Source organism: Gavialis gangeticus, unplaced genomic scaffold, assembly GCF_001723915.1.
Source record: "Gavialis gangeticus isolate Ggan-Ray unplaced genomic scaffold, GavGan_comp1, whole genome shotgun sequence".
Taxonomy (NCBI): Eukaryota; Metazoa; Chordata; order Crocodylia; family Gavialidae; genus Gavialis; species Gavialis gangeticus.
The window spans coordinates 14969800-14984459 of NW_017729016.1; the positions used below are offsets into that span (position 1 = coordinate 14969800).

General features: G+C 42.3%; 1 protein-coding gene across 3 annotated transcripts in view; it reads right to left on the reverse strand.

Annotated features, from left to right (window-relative positions):
* Positions 1-14660, reverse strand: part of PRKAR1B (protein kinase cAMP-dependent type I regulatory subunit beta) — a 138063-nt gene that overhangs the window by 100639 nt on the left and 22764 nt on the right. For all 3 annotated transcript variants that reach the window (XM_019512899.1, XM_019512898.1, XM_019512900.1), the window contains exon 4: positions 10472-10563. In XM_019512899.1, the coding sequence (XP_019368444.1) occupies positions 10472-10563 (92 nt within the window). The remainder of the gene's footprint in view (positions 1-10471; positions 10564-14660) is intronic.

The window sequence follows — 14660 nt, forward strand, 5'->3', positions numbered from 1 at the left end:
CAAGGCTGCATTGCGAAGCAGACATCTTTCAGTAATGAAAATTTATATGCCTAAACGTCAGAATCTAAGACTGGGATTTTCACAAGAACTTAAGGGAGTTACATGTCCAAATCCCACAATATTTCAATCAATTCAAATGGTTAATTCTCTTAAATCCTTTGAAAAGCACAGGCTAAATGTACAACTATGCACCTCAAACACACAGATCTTTCCATCCTGGCACAGGTGAAAGTCCCTCTGGAAGAAATCTGGCTTAGAAAAGCCTAAAGAATCAGTCCCCAAAACAAGAATTATTACAGTGAGAGTTTCTGTTGTCAGTTTACATATGCCCCTTCTTAAGGCAAAAAGATGACACCTTAAGGAGCTTTAGTTGAAATAAACCATTGTTCTTCCATGCACAGAGAAAAACTGCCATTCCCAACAAGCTTTCAGACACTGCGATGCAAAAGATGAAGACAAAATACTGGCAGACAGAAGACTGGATAGTCCTTTATTCAACCTTTGCATTCAATTGTATACCCCTAAATATCAAGTAATAAGTTTATGGTATTATTACCAGTTAATTGCAAGTAGTGTACAAAGGCATGGTAACATACACTGCAGCAGTAGAGATATTTCACAGCAGGAAGATAGTGGCTTTTTATTTTAATGTAAAATACATATTCAAAGACAATCATCCTTGACTGCGAGGGACTGCCAAAGGAGAAGATTTTTTAAAATAAAATACCGTTGTACAGCAGCTGCAATGTGCCAAGCTTAGGCTAAGGATTTCATCCTATGAATGCATGAATGTTATGTCCCAGCCTACTTTCTCTAATGAATTAGATGGCTAACAGGTAAAGTACTGTGCTGCTTGAACTGCTTATGCAAAAATCTTACTTGAGCATGTGGTAGACTACCTTCTACTAAATCACTAAGGTAAAAATTTATACATAATTTAAATTTAAAACTGACATGGCACCAGCTGTAGTTGTAAGGAAGTCTCCAAGTCTGCTATCCAGTGGCTATGTCTACACAAGATCCTGACTGCACAGTTGTTACTTGTGTACACAAGTACTAAAGACCGTGCGGTCACCAGAGTAACTGCACAGTAACATTGCCAAACAGCTTGTAGGTAACACTGACTGAGCAGTACCTCATTACTACTGCGCACTAGAATCGCATCACACTTTGTGCCACGTGATGCTATTGCACAGTAGGAACGAGATACTGTACAGTCAGTGTCTCATCTAGTGTTCAGTTAAACAAAGGTTTTAAGAAAACTGAAAACTTGTCTTTAGCAATGAAAGCATGAATATATCATAAGTCAGAAGTATAACCTGTCCTACAGGACCAAAAAACTGCTATCACAAAAAGACCTTCCTTGTACACATTCTGTACAGTTAAGATTGCTGTACAGTGCACTGAAATTAAAATGAACACAATCTCTTGAAGGCTTCTAAGAGAGGGACTTTGGATAACAATCCTAGAGATTGCTGCCTCTGTGCATGACGCTCATTCAAGTTTGATTAAAGACAATACTTTGCAGGTTACTAAGATGGATGCGACTCAAAATAAATTCAGTCTTTAATCCTTGAATGGGGAATTGGAGAGTTTATTTTCCAAGTGGCTGGGAATTCCACTCAATTTCATTTCCATTTTGGTTGCCAGAAAGTTGCTGTTTCCAAATTCCACAGCTTTTCTTAGAACAAGAAATAGTGTTCACTGGCAGGCTCCAATTCAGCAAGATGCTTATGCACATGCTTTAATATAAGCACGTGAATAGTTCATTTGGTGTCAATGACAAGTCAGTGGAACTATTCTAGGGCTTAAAAGTAAGCACATACTTAAGCATGTACTAAACTAGCATGCTGAAACAGAATTTATAAAGCAAAAAGGGAAACTGGATTGTCTGAGGGTTAGTGTTGGTATTTTATTTGGACAATTCCTTGGCATTACTCCAAAGAAAGAAAAACGCTGTTTAGTTTACAAGAGGTCAGTTTGAGTATTTCCTTCACCTTTCTTGGCAGGTGGAATTCAAAGGATAGGCTTGCAGTCATGTAAAGAAGCAAACATCCTCTCCTTATCTAAAAAAAAAAAGATCATGAAAAATGAAATTCCTCCCCGAAGTCAGAGGGGTTCAACACTGTACACTTTAGACTAGAACATGTCACATTTGACCATGAGTGTAAGTGCCATGTCTTTAAGTTCAGGTTATCTTTGCATGTCGCTGTTCTTCTGTTAAAAGAAAAAAGGTATATGATTTCAGTGTCCTTGTGGAACATCCCACAGTGAACTGCCTTCTTGTATTAAACAGGGTTGTAGCCAGTGCAGTAACATAGGCAAGCTTTACTGTACAGTAGACAATGGCTCCGTGACAGCTTTCATAGTTTAACTTTAAAAAATGGAATCATGGGAGCTGAAATCGTTGCAATAAGGTGTAAGAGCTGGAATATTCTAGATTAATTTGAGATACGTAACTAAAACTGCAGTCACACCAAACGTGTGAGATCAAGTAATACCTCTCCAAATATAAAATTTGGGGATGCATGTTTTTATTTTTTCCACCTCTCCCCAGTCAGTGGATTGTCTCCCAAGGCACTCAGAAAACGCATGTTACCACATGCCATTATAGGATGCAACCTGCTCGCCCCATGGCATGGGTTCTGCTCTTCAGCCTGCCGCAAAGAGGAGCAGGTCTACAGGGCTGCCCTCCTATCATGGATCCTCATTGACACACCGTTCATCCCAAAGGAGTCGGTAGGGAAGCAAACCCTGCCATTCTGCGGGAAGTAGTATCATCTAGTATATAAAGCCCTAGATTAAGAGTCACTAGACCTGGTCTTGTGATTGATTCTGCCACTGATCTATTATTGGGCACTTCACCTCTCTGAGCTTCTCTTTCACTTCTAATCCTTTGGTGGGCTTGTTTTATAGTGTACACTCTTTGAAACAAGGACTGTAGCCCACTATTGTGTCCATACAGTGTCTAGCACAAAGTGCTCTCTGGGCAGTACAGTAGCACAAATAACAGTAACAAACCTTTCTGGTCTCTGTGCAGGCTAGCAAGCAAGGGAAAGTGTATACCATTTCTGCCTATTGAGCACATGTAGAAAAGCCAGGCAGAATCTGCAATGTGTTTGCTTTTAACAAAGGAGTCAAGTTGCAAATGCAATGAGCCTGCAGGATGAATACATCAGAGCCGGGGTGTCCTGTTGCTTGAGTATCTTGCTTCTGAATGGTGCCTGTCTTAGGTTTCTTCCACATAGACAAGGCATTCCAGCTGGGCTGGGGCCAGTATTTTAATAAAACATGATATTATAGCAGTAAGTAATGGCCTTGAAATCCACTAATCACCAGGGGTTCAACAAATATTTGTGTGTGGCAGCAACAGGACAACTAAGAACAAGTAGTTATGACAAAATCCATTTCTCAAGATGGAGCATGTCCATTCCAGGTCACATACTCAAACCCAAGCTCCTGAGCATGCATGCCTGGCACTGCAAAGCCTGCCTAGGAGCACCTGAGAGACAGCTTCCAGCCACATAGCAGTCTCAGTATGGATAGGACTGTCACCCACATTTGCCAGTTGGATTACTGGGGGCATGACAGAGGGTCTTACTTGAGCCACTCTAGGTCTGTGGTATGTAGGAAATTTCTGCATCCCTCCCAAGCTCCTGTGCAGAATGGTTCTCCACCATTATGAGAAAGCATGAAACCATATACTGTCAGAGCAGATAAAGAGGTTTATTTACTGTTTGCTAGTGGTTATCTTCTGTGACTATCAGAGAGTTTGGTGCTTTATTTAAAGCCCTGGGCGCAATTTCTTGACTCTGCCCTCTTTTGAAAGTACTCGCACACCAATGCTTTGTATAAGCAAGCCAATTTATTAATGAATGAAGTACTAAACAGAATTGTTCTGGAAAGCACTGCAGGCATTCCAGCTGCTTGTGCACAAAGAGCAACAGTGCAAATGTGTGCCATTAACTGAAGTGGAAGCTGTCCAGACTCACTGGTAGTGAAATGGGATGTCAGGTGTGCGTAGCAGGTCGGTTGGCAAAAGCTTACAGCAGCCTGCACCCTCCTGGCTATAGAAGCCTGCAGGTGGGCAGGGACTACAGCTCAGCTACAGGTAGCAAAGTCTGATTACAGGCTGCCTAGGAAACTGGACCAGCTGAGGCAAATAATTAGCTGACTCCCAGGCAGCTAAAAGGGCTCCCAAGGAAGGGAGCTGTGGGGTCTTGTGATAAGCAAAGGTGGGACTGTAAGGGTTAAAGTGAGATAGAGGATTGCTTGGCAGTGGCTGCAACACTGGTCCAGGAACTCTCAGTGGCTGACAAGAGACTCAGAGCTTCAAAACTGGGAGCAGCAGGACCACCTCTGGGGAACTAAGGTTGAGACAACCTGGGAAGCAAGCCTGCAGTGTGGGAATCACAGCAGAGAGCAGGAGGCCCCTTCCCAGGAGCTACAGAGGACTCTGGACTGTGAGTATGCCCTATCTGAACTTTGCTAAGTTGAGTATTGACTTCCGGTGAAAAGGTTTCCTGTGAGGCACTGGGCCCAGGAAATAAAGCACTGTATAGTTAAAAGACTGTTTGAGCTAATTAACCCCAAACCTGCTACAGAGTGTATCTGATGTCTGCCCCAGGATGTACAGGTTACAGAGACATACTAGAATAGAGCAAACAGGGAACACCTAGACCTTCTAGTAAATGAAGGTCTAGGTCAGAGCCCACCCAGCCACTGAAATGTCCAGTAGCTGCACTGGCTGCAAAATATGTTAGCAAGGAGTGGGAGCTACAGGTACTGGTGACTATGCTAGAGTTGGTGTTGCATGATACAGCTAATGTTTCTGCTCTGAGTCCTGCTCTGTTATCCTCTAGCTGTGCTTGAGGTTCTGTAACTGTACTTCCCTTCCTCTTGGCTTTCCCTCCCTCTTCCTCCTACTTGAGCAGTCTAGGTTTCCTTCTGTCAGGACCCCCTCAGCCTCTTCCCTTTTGCCACACTGATTCCAGGTACTTTCTCCAGAGTTCTAGATGGCTATCTCCAGTCCAGGAGAGGCTGAAAATCCTGCTGAAGAAAAGAAAGAGCCAGTTATTTTATGTGCCCATGGAGAAAAAGGAAAGAATCCTTTTCCCCGCTGTAATAGTCTGCACCATGGCATTTCTACAGATTGATTCTTTTCTCACCTTGGCATGCTGTGAGTCCATCTTTACACAAGTGCACTCTTACAGCTTGAGTTAGCCATGTTGCCAGGTTAGAAACTAAAGTCATCAGACCAGAGACCTGTCACCAGACTTGGTTTTAATATTATTTCAGTCATGGAGTGCCCTCAAAGATGTTAAGAAAGGGACAGCAAATTTAGCATGCTAGTGATGGAATTCCATCTACCCAGGCAAAGGAGACTTTTCAACACCTGTTGTCTGAACAGCTTATGAAGGACTGCAGAGGACTTCTGCTCTACAGGGCAGTCATTATAAACTCAGCCTATCCAGGATTATCACTGACTCTCATGAGTTTCTTCAGTATGAAATGTTCTCAAGCATTTATGCCTGAGAAAATTCAGGCAAGCATTAACAGAATGTGGAATTAGCATGCAGTAGCTTTCTAAGAACAGGGCTGGTCCTCAAATGAATATGAGTAGGAAGCCAAGTATTTCCATCCTCAAAGGCTTTCTTCACTTAATCCTGGATTATAAAATTGTTGAATATATGGGACAATGCTAGTAGTGGTGTAATACCATGTCTGTCTACTGGTGACAGAGTAACAAAGACTGACAGATATGCAAAAATATGCACCTATGCTCGTGAAATCGGCAATTTCAGCTTTGACTTTTTTTTTTTTTCTTTAATGAGTTCAAACCTTGGGCAACATGGGTTATGGAGAAGGGAGAGTGGGGAAAAATAGGATGCCTCTTGTCCACAACTGAGACTAATGCTATCCCATCACATGATGCATGGACAGAATCTTATTGGTTACAAACCAGAAACTTCTCCCACTTAGGCTGCAACTTTCCCAACAACAACAAAGATGGTGGGTGCCACTCACCTGGATATGGGTCCAACTCTCCCAGCTCTGCCTTTCAACGCTGTTTCCTTGGTCCATCCCTGAAGAGATCTCAAGATATCTCCAGGCAAATAGTCTATTCCAGGCCCTGTCCTAGCAATATGTTGGTTTTTTTGTTTGTTTTTCTGGTGTCCATTCTTCTGACTCTTACCCCTTTTTGTTTGGAAATCTTCTCTGATGCTGTTCAAGTTACCTGTAGCCTCAGTCTAAAATTTAGACCATTCCTGGGTATTTAAGGCAGTGGAAAACTTCGACGAGACAAAAAGACCTAGTCAAATTTGTCAGGAGAGCAAATGAACAGGGTGTTGCCCCTACCTGTAGTTATCATTTATGACTTGTAACAGAAACCCCTGCCCTGGACAGCTGTCCGCTTGATTCTATCTCCATCAGCTTCTTCGGGATGCTTACACCAGAGGCCAACCAGAAACCTGGTTTTCCCCTCTGGCCAGCTAGATCAAGCTGGGACAGCATCTGCAGAGGCTGTTTGAGCTGAAACTGCAGAAAATGGAATAAAGGCATAATTGTCAACCAAATAAGCCAGAAGGTAGCTTTCACTGCAAAGGAGGGGAGAGGGAAGTGAGTAGATAGAGCAGTAATACATGAATCTCAGGAACTGTAGGACAGCAGTGGAGGACTATCCAAACAAGCTCATCTGCACAAGCTAAACAACATCCTCACTGCAAAGTGGGCAGACTGGAGGCCATTCTAGAGCGAGACCCAGGTTTGACTATAACCCCCAGTTGTGACAGTGAGACCAGATCCAGAGTCTGAGGCTTTCTGAGCAAAGGCTAAAATAGCAGAGTCAGTCTATACTGCAAATGTACCCCTGGTCTCCATGTGTCAGTAGCAACTCACTAATCTTACTTTATCATTCACACACACAAAAATACAGTTGTCTCTTTCTCCCCTTAGCTCTCAAAGAGGTAAGATAAATCCACTTATTACTAGAATTGACTTTTCTGCAAATTTTAGTATGTTTGCTAATCTGTTACTGCCATAAATGGAATTCAGTTTTCATTATTTATTTAAAGACTGTATAAACAATGTGCATTCTGTTAATTTTTTTTTGTCAATTCAAAGAAAATTCCATAATGGATCTATGGGACCTTTATTCACGAGAGACTTTCTATCCAAGATGTACATAATAAGCCAGATCCTTGGCTAAGGGTGAGGTACATAAAGCATAAGCTGTGTGTATGGCTTAAAGCCATCTGTTCCTTGGAGCCTGCTGTAGCTTCTAATCCATGGCTAGCACTCTCGTGCCAAGGGAGAACCAGGGTGAAACTCAACCTTCAATGAAATTGATGGGCATTTTGCGGTTGATTTCAACAGGGTCATGATTTCACCTTTGGATGGGAACCTGCTGTCATCCAAGTCATTGGAAACTGGCCCAGTGGTACAGGATTGAGCTCTTAGTCCCCTCCCAGGTAAAGCTTTCTATTCAGCACTTTAGATAAGCAAAAACATTAGTCAATACCTCTGAAAAATCAGCCCTTGGGCCTGTTCTACATCATGCCTTGTTTGGAAAAGGAGGCTACCACAGACCATCCAAAATAATGCCCTGAGCGTAAATTTGAACAGTACTATCTTGCATCCCCGTGCAGCATACAGCTGAGCACATGGTTAACTTGACGCATGTGTAATAAACATACATGTAGGATGTTTTCCAACATGCTATCATAACTCATGGCTTGATACTGTACACAGAAGGCACGTCTACATGTGTGATTAATGAACACGAATAAACTCCGTAGATTATTGTTCTGGAATTTTTTGGTCCCAGACATACCATTTGAATGTGCATCTGGAAGCAAAAAACCCCAGAGCATATTGCTCCAGAGTTTATTCATGTGCAGCCCTTGGAGCCCACTCAGAGCAGCCTGGGCCAGCTGACCCAAGGGGTCAGCCTGCCAACCTAGAGCTGCTCCGATGGGGCTCCACATACTGTGGAGGAGCTAGCTAAGGAACAAGAGTGCCTTGCTGTGGGGCTAGCCAACAGGCACCCCCTGTGCTGAAGTGCCCTCATGCCTCAGCCAGCTGATCTGCAGCACGTGGAACCAAGTCGGACCAGCCTGGGGCTGACAGAATGATCCCCAGGTCCTCTGCCAGCCCGGACTGCTCCAATCATGCTCCACATGGTGCGGAGGGGCTGGCTGGGGAACGAGGATACTTCAGTGTAGGGGCTGCCTGCTGGTTAGCCTGGCACTGAAGCACCCCTATGCCCCAGCCACCCCTGTCATTGTCTACACATCCACTGTGGTGCACGAAACAATGCCACCACAGAGTAGTACTTGCATCTAACCCGACTACCCTGCAGCAGCATTTATTAGTCTGCTATAACCTAATAGAGCCACACATCTAGACAGTGACACTTTACTGTGGAGCCAATTAAATGGCTCCGCAGAAAATGTCTCATGCAGAAACACCTAGAGACCCCTACAGCTGCTGGGCAATAAATGCTTCTAGATCTCCTAGCCCCAGAGCAGGTTTAAAACAAAGGTTATTCTGAGTTGATTCAGACAAGAAAGATGGGTACAAGAGGCCATGCCTCTATTTTTTTTTCACTTTTTTGACAGAGGGATGACAACCAAAGTGAAACAATGGGTGCAGACAGAAGTGCAGCTTCCAGTTGTAACTTGGAACACTTTCGGCAAAGCTTTCTGATTTACAAGGTTATCCCACACCTAACAGAAATTCACTGTTGGTGCCAGGCAGGGCTCTCTGATTTCAGAATGGGAGGGAGGAAAGACAGTGAAGGGAACTCATTCTTGGGGCTCCAAGAATGACACAAGTTACAGAATAACACAAGTTACAGAAGATGCTATATTTTGTTTAAACACCTTCATCTGATACTTCATGCAATGGTCAGATTTTCATCCGATTGGTCACTTTTAAGCTGACTGCAGCTGTGCATTTGTGTTTAGTCATGGCTATAAACTGCTTTCCGTGGCCAGATCAAGCAAAAATTGTCACTTATCCAGTGCTCCCAGACTGGGAGGAGCTGCTACAGGAGAATAAACCACTACAGCAGAGTACATGAAGTACTCCCCTTTTCCCCACTCCTTCAAAGAAGACAGAATGCAAGGATCCCCAGACAGAGCCAGCCACCACTGCTTTTCCTGAGCTGTATGCCTGCATCAGTAAGATGCAAATTGGCACCAATGAGGGTAGCATATTTTGGCTTGCTGACTTCTCAGCACTTGACAAGATGAGACTGGACTAAAGCAACAAAATACGATGTCAAGAGTGAATTCATTGAGATTCAAAAACCAAACAGTCTCTTTGTACGCTACATCCTAGTTGGCGAAAGCATGATGCATACATCTTTCTAAGAGCTTCACTTACTTTTGATGTGCATGATAGCTTGTTCTGCTTACTATGAGGCTCAATTTGTGGTACGCAGGTGCTGCCTCCAGAAAGGGGGTGGTGAAGAGCTAAGTGTTGCAATACGAACAGCACTAAGGGAAAAATCTCTCCTGGAGTTACACCAGGTGCGCCATGGTTTGGAGAGGGGGCCATTTGGTTCCCATATTTGTTAGTAATTTGCTCCCAAGAGAGTATAAGGAAATGGTAAGCCCTGGTCCCCTCAGACTGCAGCAACAGATTGTCTCTAGCTCACATGTGGACTGCACAAGAGAGGTGAAGCACTCCCTGTACAACCTCCCTATGTGCACATACCCATACTTGGGCAGTGGATAGTTTAGCTCATAGAATTAAATGAGACCTAAGGAATGGTGTGGAGAGGTTGTGGCTGTCACTTTCAACCCTAAACACTGAGTTAGGGCATGAAAAACTAAACACTCTTTTCCTGTTTGTTTTTTGGGGTTTTTTAGGGTGTTTTTTTTCCCTCTTTGCTGAAATATCCTTGGAATATCCCTTTACTTCTCCAGTCAGTTTACACCTGACAGCAAAAATACATTTCCATTGCTTGCATATCTTAATAGGTTTCTGGCATGCCCTAGATTTACAGCAGAACTATACTGGATTCCTGTCGTGTGTGTGTGGGAAAGAGAATATATGGGAAATTCATGACCTCCTAATTGCTCTGAGAAGTTGCACCCTAATGGGATGTCCTGATAATTTAGACTATTCAACTGCCTGTGACAACGGTTAATTTATGCCTGGTACAAGTAAGAATTTGTTCTTAAGAGTGTAGTTAATTCCAAACATGAGTTGTTCTACTGATGGAGCACAGTGCCGTTACCACAATGCTGCTCAAGATCCTGGTGTAGACAAGGTCTTAGTTTCTAATCGACCATATGAGTGGTATGGGGAACTGGTCATAACCTCAGATACACCAATATCTGAGAGAAATGTCAATACCAACAGTCCATTCTAGGCTGAAATACAAGATGTTTCAGGTTTTATAGAGGTTTTGCTTTCAGCCCAGGTAATGTATTCCCCTAACTCAAAAAGTACCTCATACCTTCTTTCATTGTCATCAAGATGAGCAAAGAGTACGTTCTTGGAGATGGCCTTGGCCAAAGCAGTCATTGTTTTATAGTCCTTTGGAATAACCTAGGAGTGAAAAGAAGAAACAAAGTAAGTTATAGCTCTGGCTTTGTTTCATTGTTGGGTTTTTCTGTTTAAAAGGCTGCATTAATCAGTGATGTAGGCAGTGTTTTGGTTTGTTGTTGTGCGTTTTGTTTTTTTTTTTAAATGCTGAGTCAAATTTTAGAATTTCATATAAAACCACCAAGAAAAGAAGACACTTCTATTTTGACAATGTGGGGATAAGAATAAACATTCCTCATATAAAAAAACACAATAGAAATACAGGGGAGGAAAAAACATTTAAATGTCCTTATAAAATACAGGGGGAAAAATCAGCAGGAACAAAAAACTGAAGGCTTCCTTCACATTTCATTTATTTTTAATAGATTGAAGAAAATACTTTCCATAGTGCTCTACAGAGTAGCATCCAAACTAATCTGTCTTTAAAATTATGAATCAATGCACTCTTTCAGCTTCAAAAATTAAAGACCAATCTATTTTTTTATTACTATAGGAATGTCCTGATAATAGGCAAAATCTGATGAAGGAAAGAATTCCTACTTTATTTTCAATAGTGTATATACGTTCATATCTAGGATTTTTTACATAATTTTGTATGCAAAAAACAACCATTTCCACAAACAGTAAAATTAAGTAAAAGAAATTTAAGGCAAAGGGTAGTATTTTAGAGAATTTTGAAATAAAAGCACAAAGGGAAGAACTACCTACACTTCTGCAGAAATTGCACAAGACAAAAAGCTGATCTCGATTTGATATTAAAGTCTGAAGTATGAGAAGTAAAGCACCTTGCAATATTTTGTAGTGTCTTCATAACAGAATGGTCCTTGTGATATAAGAGGGGAAGGCAGAGACTCTCTGCCCAAGAAAGAGCCACAGCCACTCGGGAGGGAATGGACACAGCTGAGAGGAAGAAGTCTATATAAAAGGCCATTTCAGAAGTAGCAGGGGTTAAATATGTGAGAAGGGGAGAGAGAGTCCCCTAAAGTTCCTGTTGCTTCCCCCACACCAAAAAAGAGCTGGGTATCTATTTGTTTAGTTCTAAATCTCTGATCCTCCCAAGAGGGCTAAGGAGACTAAAAAAATAAATAAATAAATAAAAGTGCCCAGTGAATCAGAGAATAAATCTTAGCTGGGGAGGGGTCTTTACATTTTGGCAGAGGGAAGACATTCTCTTGCTGTGTTAAAGGGTTGTTTCCTGTCATCTGTCTCCCTGTGGCAAAGGAGGGGTCCTGACTTGTCCAGGTGGCCCTACTGCCCATCCAGGAACAGAAAGGCTGTCTGTCTCAAGTGGATGAACAGCGGCATGGGCATACCCAACTGCTGAGTGTCAAATGAAGAACTGACCTAGAACTGTCATACAATTCAGCCCTTGAACCTCCAACAAGCAGACAGTATCTTCACAAACGCAATGTATTTTGAAAGCATGCAGTTCTGATTTGACTTTCTATATACATAGAATCACAGAAGAATTGGGCTAGAAGGGATCTCAGGAGGTCACCTAGTCTAATCCCTGGTTGGAGGCAGGATCATCCCTGTCTACACCACCCCAGGCAAATGTTTATCTAACCTGGACTTAAAAACCTCCAACCTCCTTTTAATAAGCAATATGTTCAGAGCTTAACCACCCACACACCAAGAGTTTTGTCTATTATCCAAACAAAACCTTCCTGGTTACAATTTAAGCCCATTATTGTTGTCCTGTTCCTTAAATACAAAGACAACAGTTGAGCACCATCCTCTTTATTACAAACCTATTTTGTATTTGTATTTAGCCTCCAAGTGCCACTCTAACATGAAAGCGGCAAGGCAGAGCCTCAAACGTGGGATGAGCAGGCTTATGTACAATAGAGACAAAAAGAAAATGGAAAAAAGGTCCTCAAAGCTTTGCTGGTAGCCAGAGAAAAAGAGGTTGGTTGTGACAGGGAGAACTGTATCACTGCCTCTTTCAAGAAAACACTTTTTGATTTCCACCTAGTGAACTGAGTCACCTGCATCATGAGATTCCTGCACAGTCAGTTAGTGATGAAATCTCAGGGAATAGCTTTTTCTTTCTTTCTTTATAGAAATAAAGCAACACAATAACACTTCATCTGAATCTTTCTTTGTGTGGCACCATAGCCATGTGTTTACAAGGAAAAACTGCAAAACATAAACCTTTCTACACTAATTTTCTCCCATGCTCGCTAAGTCCTTGATTTCAGGCTCTTGAGTTTATCTTTCTTGGCCTCTGTCTTAAAACCTGAGTTCCCAACAGTCTAAGGCCAATATTGGTCTTGCTTTAAAAATATTTGTCTTCTCAGTTTCTCCTGTTATTCCCTCGGTGTAGGTGGTTCTTCCAAATAAACCTCTGTGATATCAAGGCAGTCATTTGCTGATAACAGAAGGGGGGGGGGGGAAAGCAGTCAAACGCAGCTCTTAAGGCTAGTACTCTATTCCTTTGCATTCCTAACAAGTTAGCAGTCTAAGAAAATATCCCTTGGATTATTATTTAAATCCAATTTCCTTTTAAGAAATTAAAATCATAGTAGCACTAGTCATAGAACGCACAGAAAATGATCTGTGCTGCTGCTGCTTCTGGCTTTGAACCAGTTACTGCCTACCAAGCCCCATTGCCAAGGCCGTACTGACATCATGGCTGATGGAAAGAAGCAAACAAAGTTATTAATTTCAGGTTCCATTAGGAAGATAAGAAAATAACCCAAAGGAATATGGAGGAACATTTCCATTGGGGGGTTTTTTGGTTGTTTTTGTTTTGTTCTGGGTTTTTTTTTTTGTTCCCCCCACCCTCCAGGAGAGTTTGGCTGGGCCCATAATGAGCAAAGATAAATGCTGTCTTCTCTTAAAAGTTTCTAAAGGGGATATTAAGAAGTGTAGAAAGAGGAAAATTAAGTAGTTTGAAGTGCCTTTTAAACTACCATATAAATGATTTTTAAACAGTGCAATGCATTAATAGTTTGACTATCCTGCTTTTAGAGCGTGCTGGATAGTTGCCAGTACTATCTGACTTAGACTGGGAGAGTGCTCCTCCCTGATTGGCTTTAGGCAGAAAGTTCCCCCAGGTGTCTGCTTCTCAGGAGGGAAGACTCAGCAGTAATCAGGGAGCTTATTCATAAGCAAATGACAAAGATCATATATGATCTTAAGGGGGAGGGGAGAAAGAGCCCTGCCAGAAGTAACGATTGACAAAACGCATTTGCATGACATTAAATCATCTCTTTTGGAAGCTATTTTGATACTGAAGCAGGAGCTCTTACAGTCCCCCTGCTGCTGAGGGTATTTGTTAGCCTACAGTTAGTAAAGAAAGAAAATGCTTCAGTGAGACAACTGGGTTTGGAGCATGTACAAAAATGGACTGTCCCAAGCACTGGCATTAACCAAGGGGTCTCGTGTAAACTGGCATTCCAGGGGCGAGCCAGCAAGGGCACCAGGCAGATGGAAACATCCTCTAGGGATACCCTTGCAGGATGGAAGACTTGCATTTGGTTGTTAATCAGTTTAAATCCAGAGACTGGAAAACGTCACCACTGCAGAGTTGAGGCTGCCCTGTGGTATCTCCTGCCCTCCTGGAATTCAAAGTTCAGCAAAACTCAGACTCCAGAAGAGATGGTGTGAAGGCACTGATCACACAACATTAACTGTGCCCCCAATGAATCTGGCACAAGAATGATCTGCATGCCCTCCAGCTGCCTTCACTGTTAGGTGTAACAGTATTCTGCAGGCAGAGAAATTAGCTGGAGCTGCTTGCAGGAGAGATTAGCTAGAGCTGCTTGGCAGTTGTGATTATATGATCCCAACTTCCCACTTGCTTCTCTATGGACTTTCAAACAACACCCAATCTCAAACTCTCTATTGTTCAACATGCACCAAATGGAACAAGACCCTGCCTAAATAACAGATGCAAAACCTGCCAACATGTCTACTGGCACCATAATCAATACACACTCTAGCAAAACCAAAATCCTTTTATAAAGAAATCACTGTCATTTTTATAAAATGGAGTTAAACAAAAGCCATTGCTCTAACCGTATTTAGTCTAGGCTGTATCCACTTCTTTTCCAGATTTGAAGGGTATTTTGTGCTCAAAAACTGGACCTCTACTA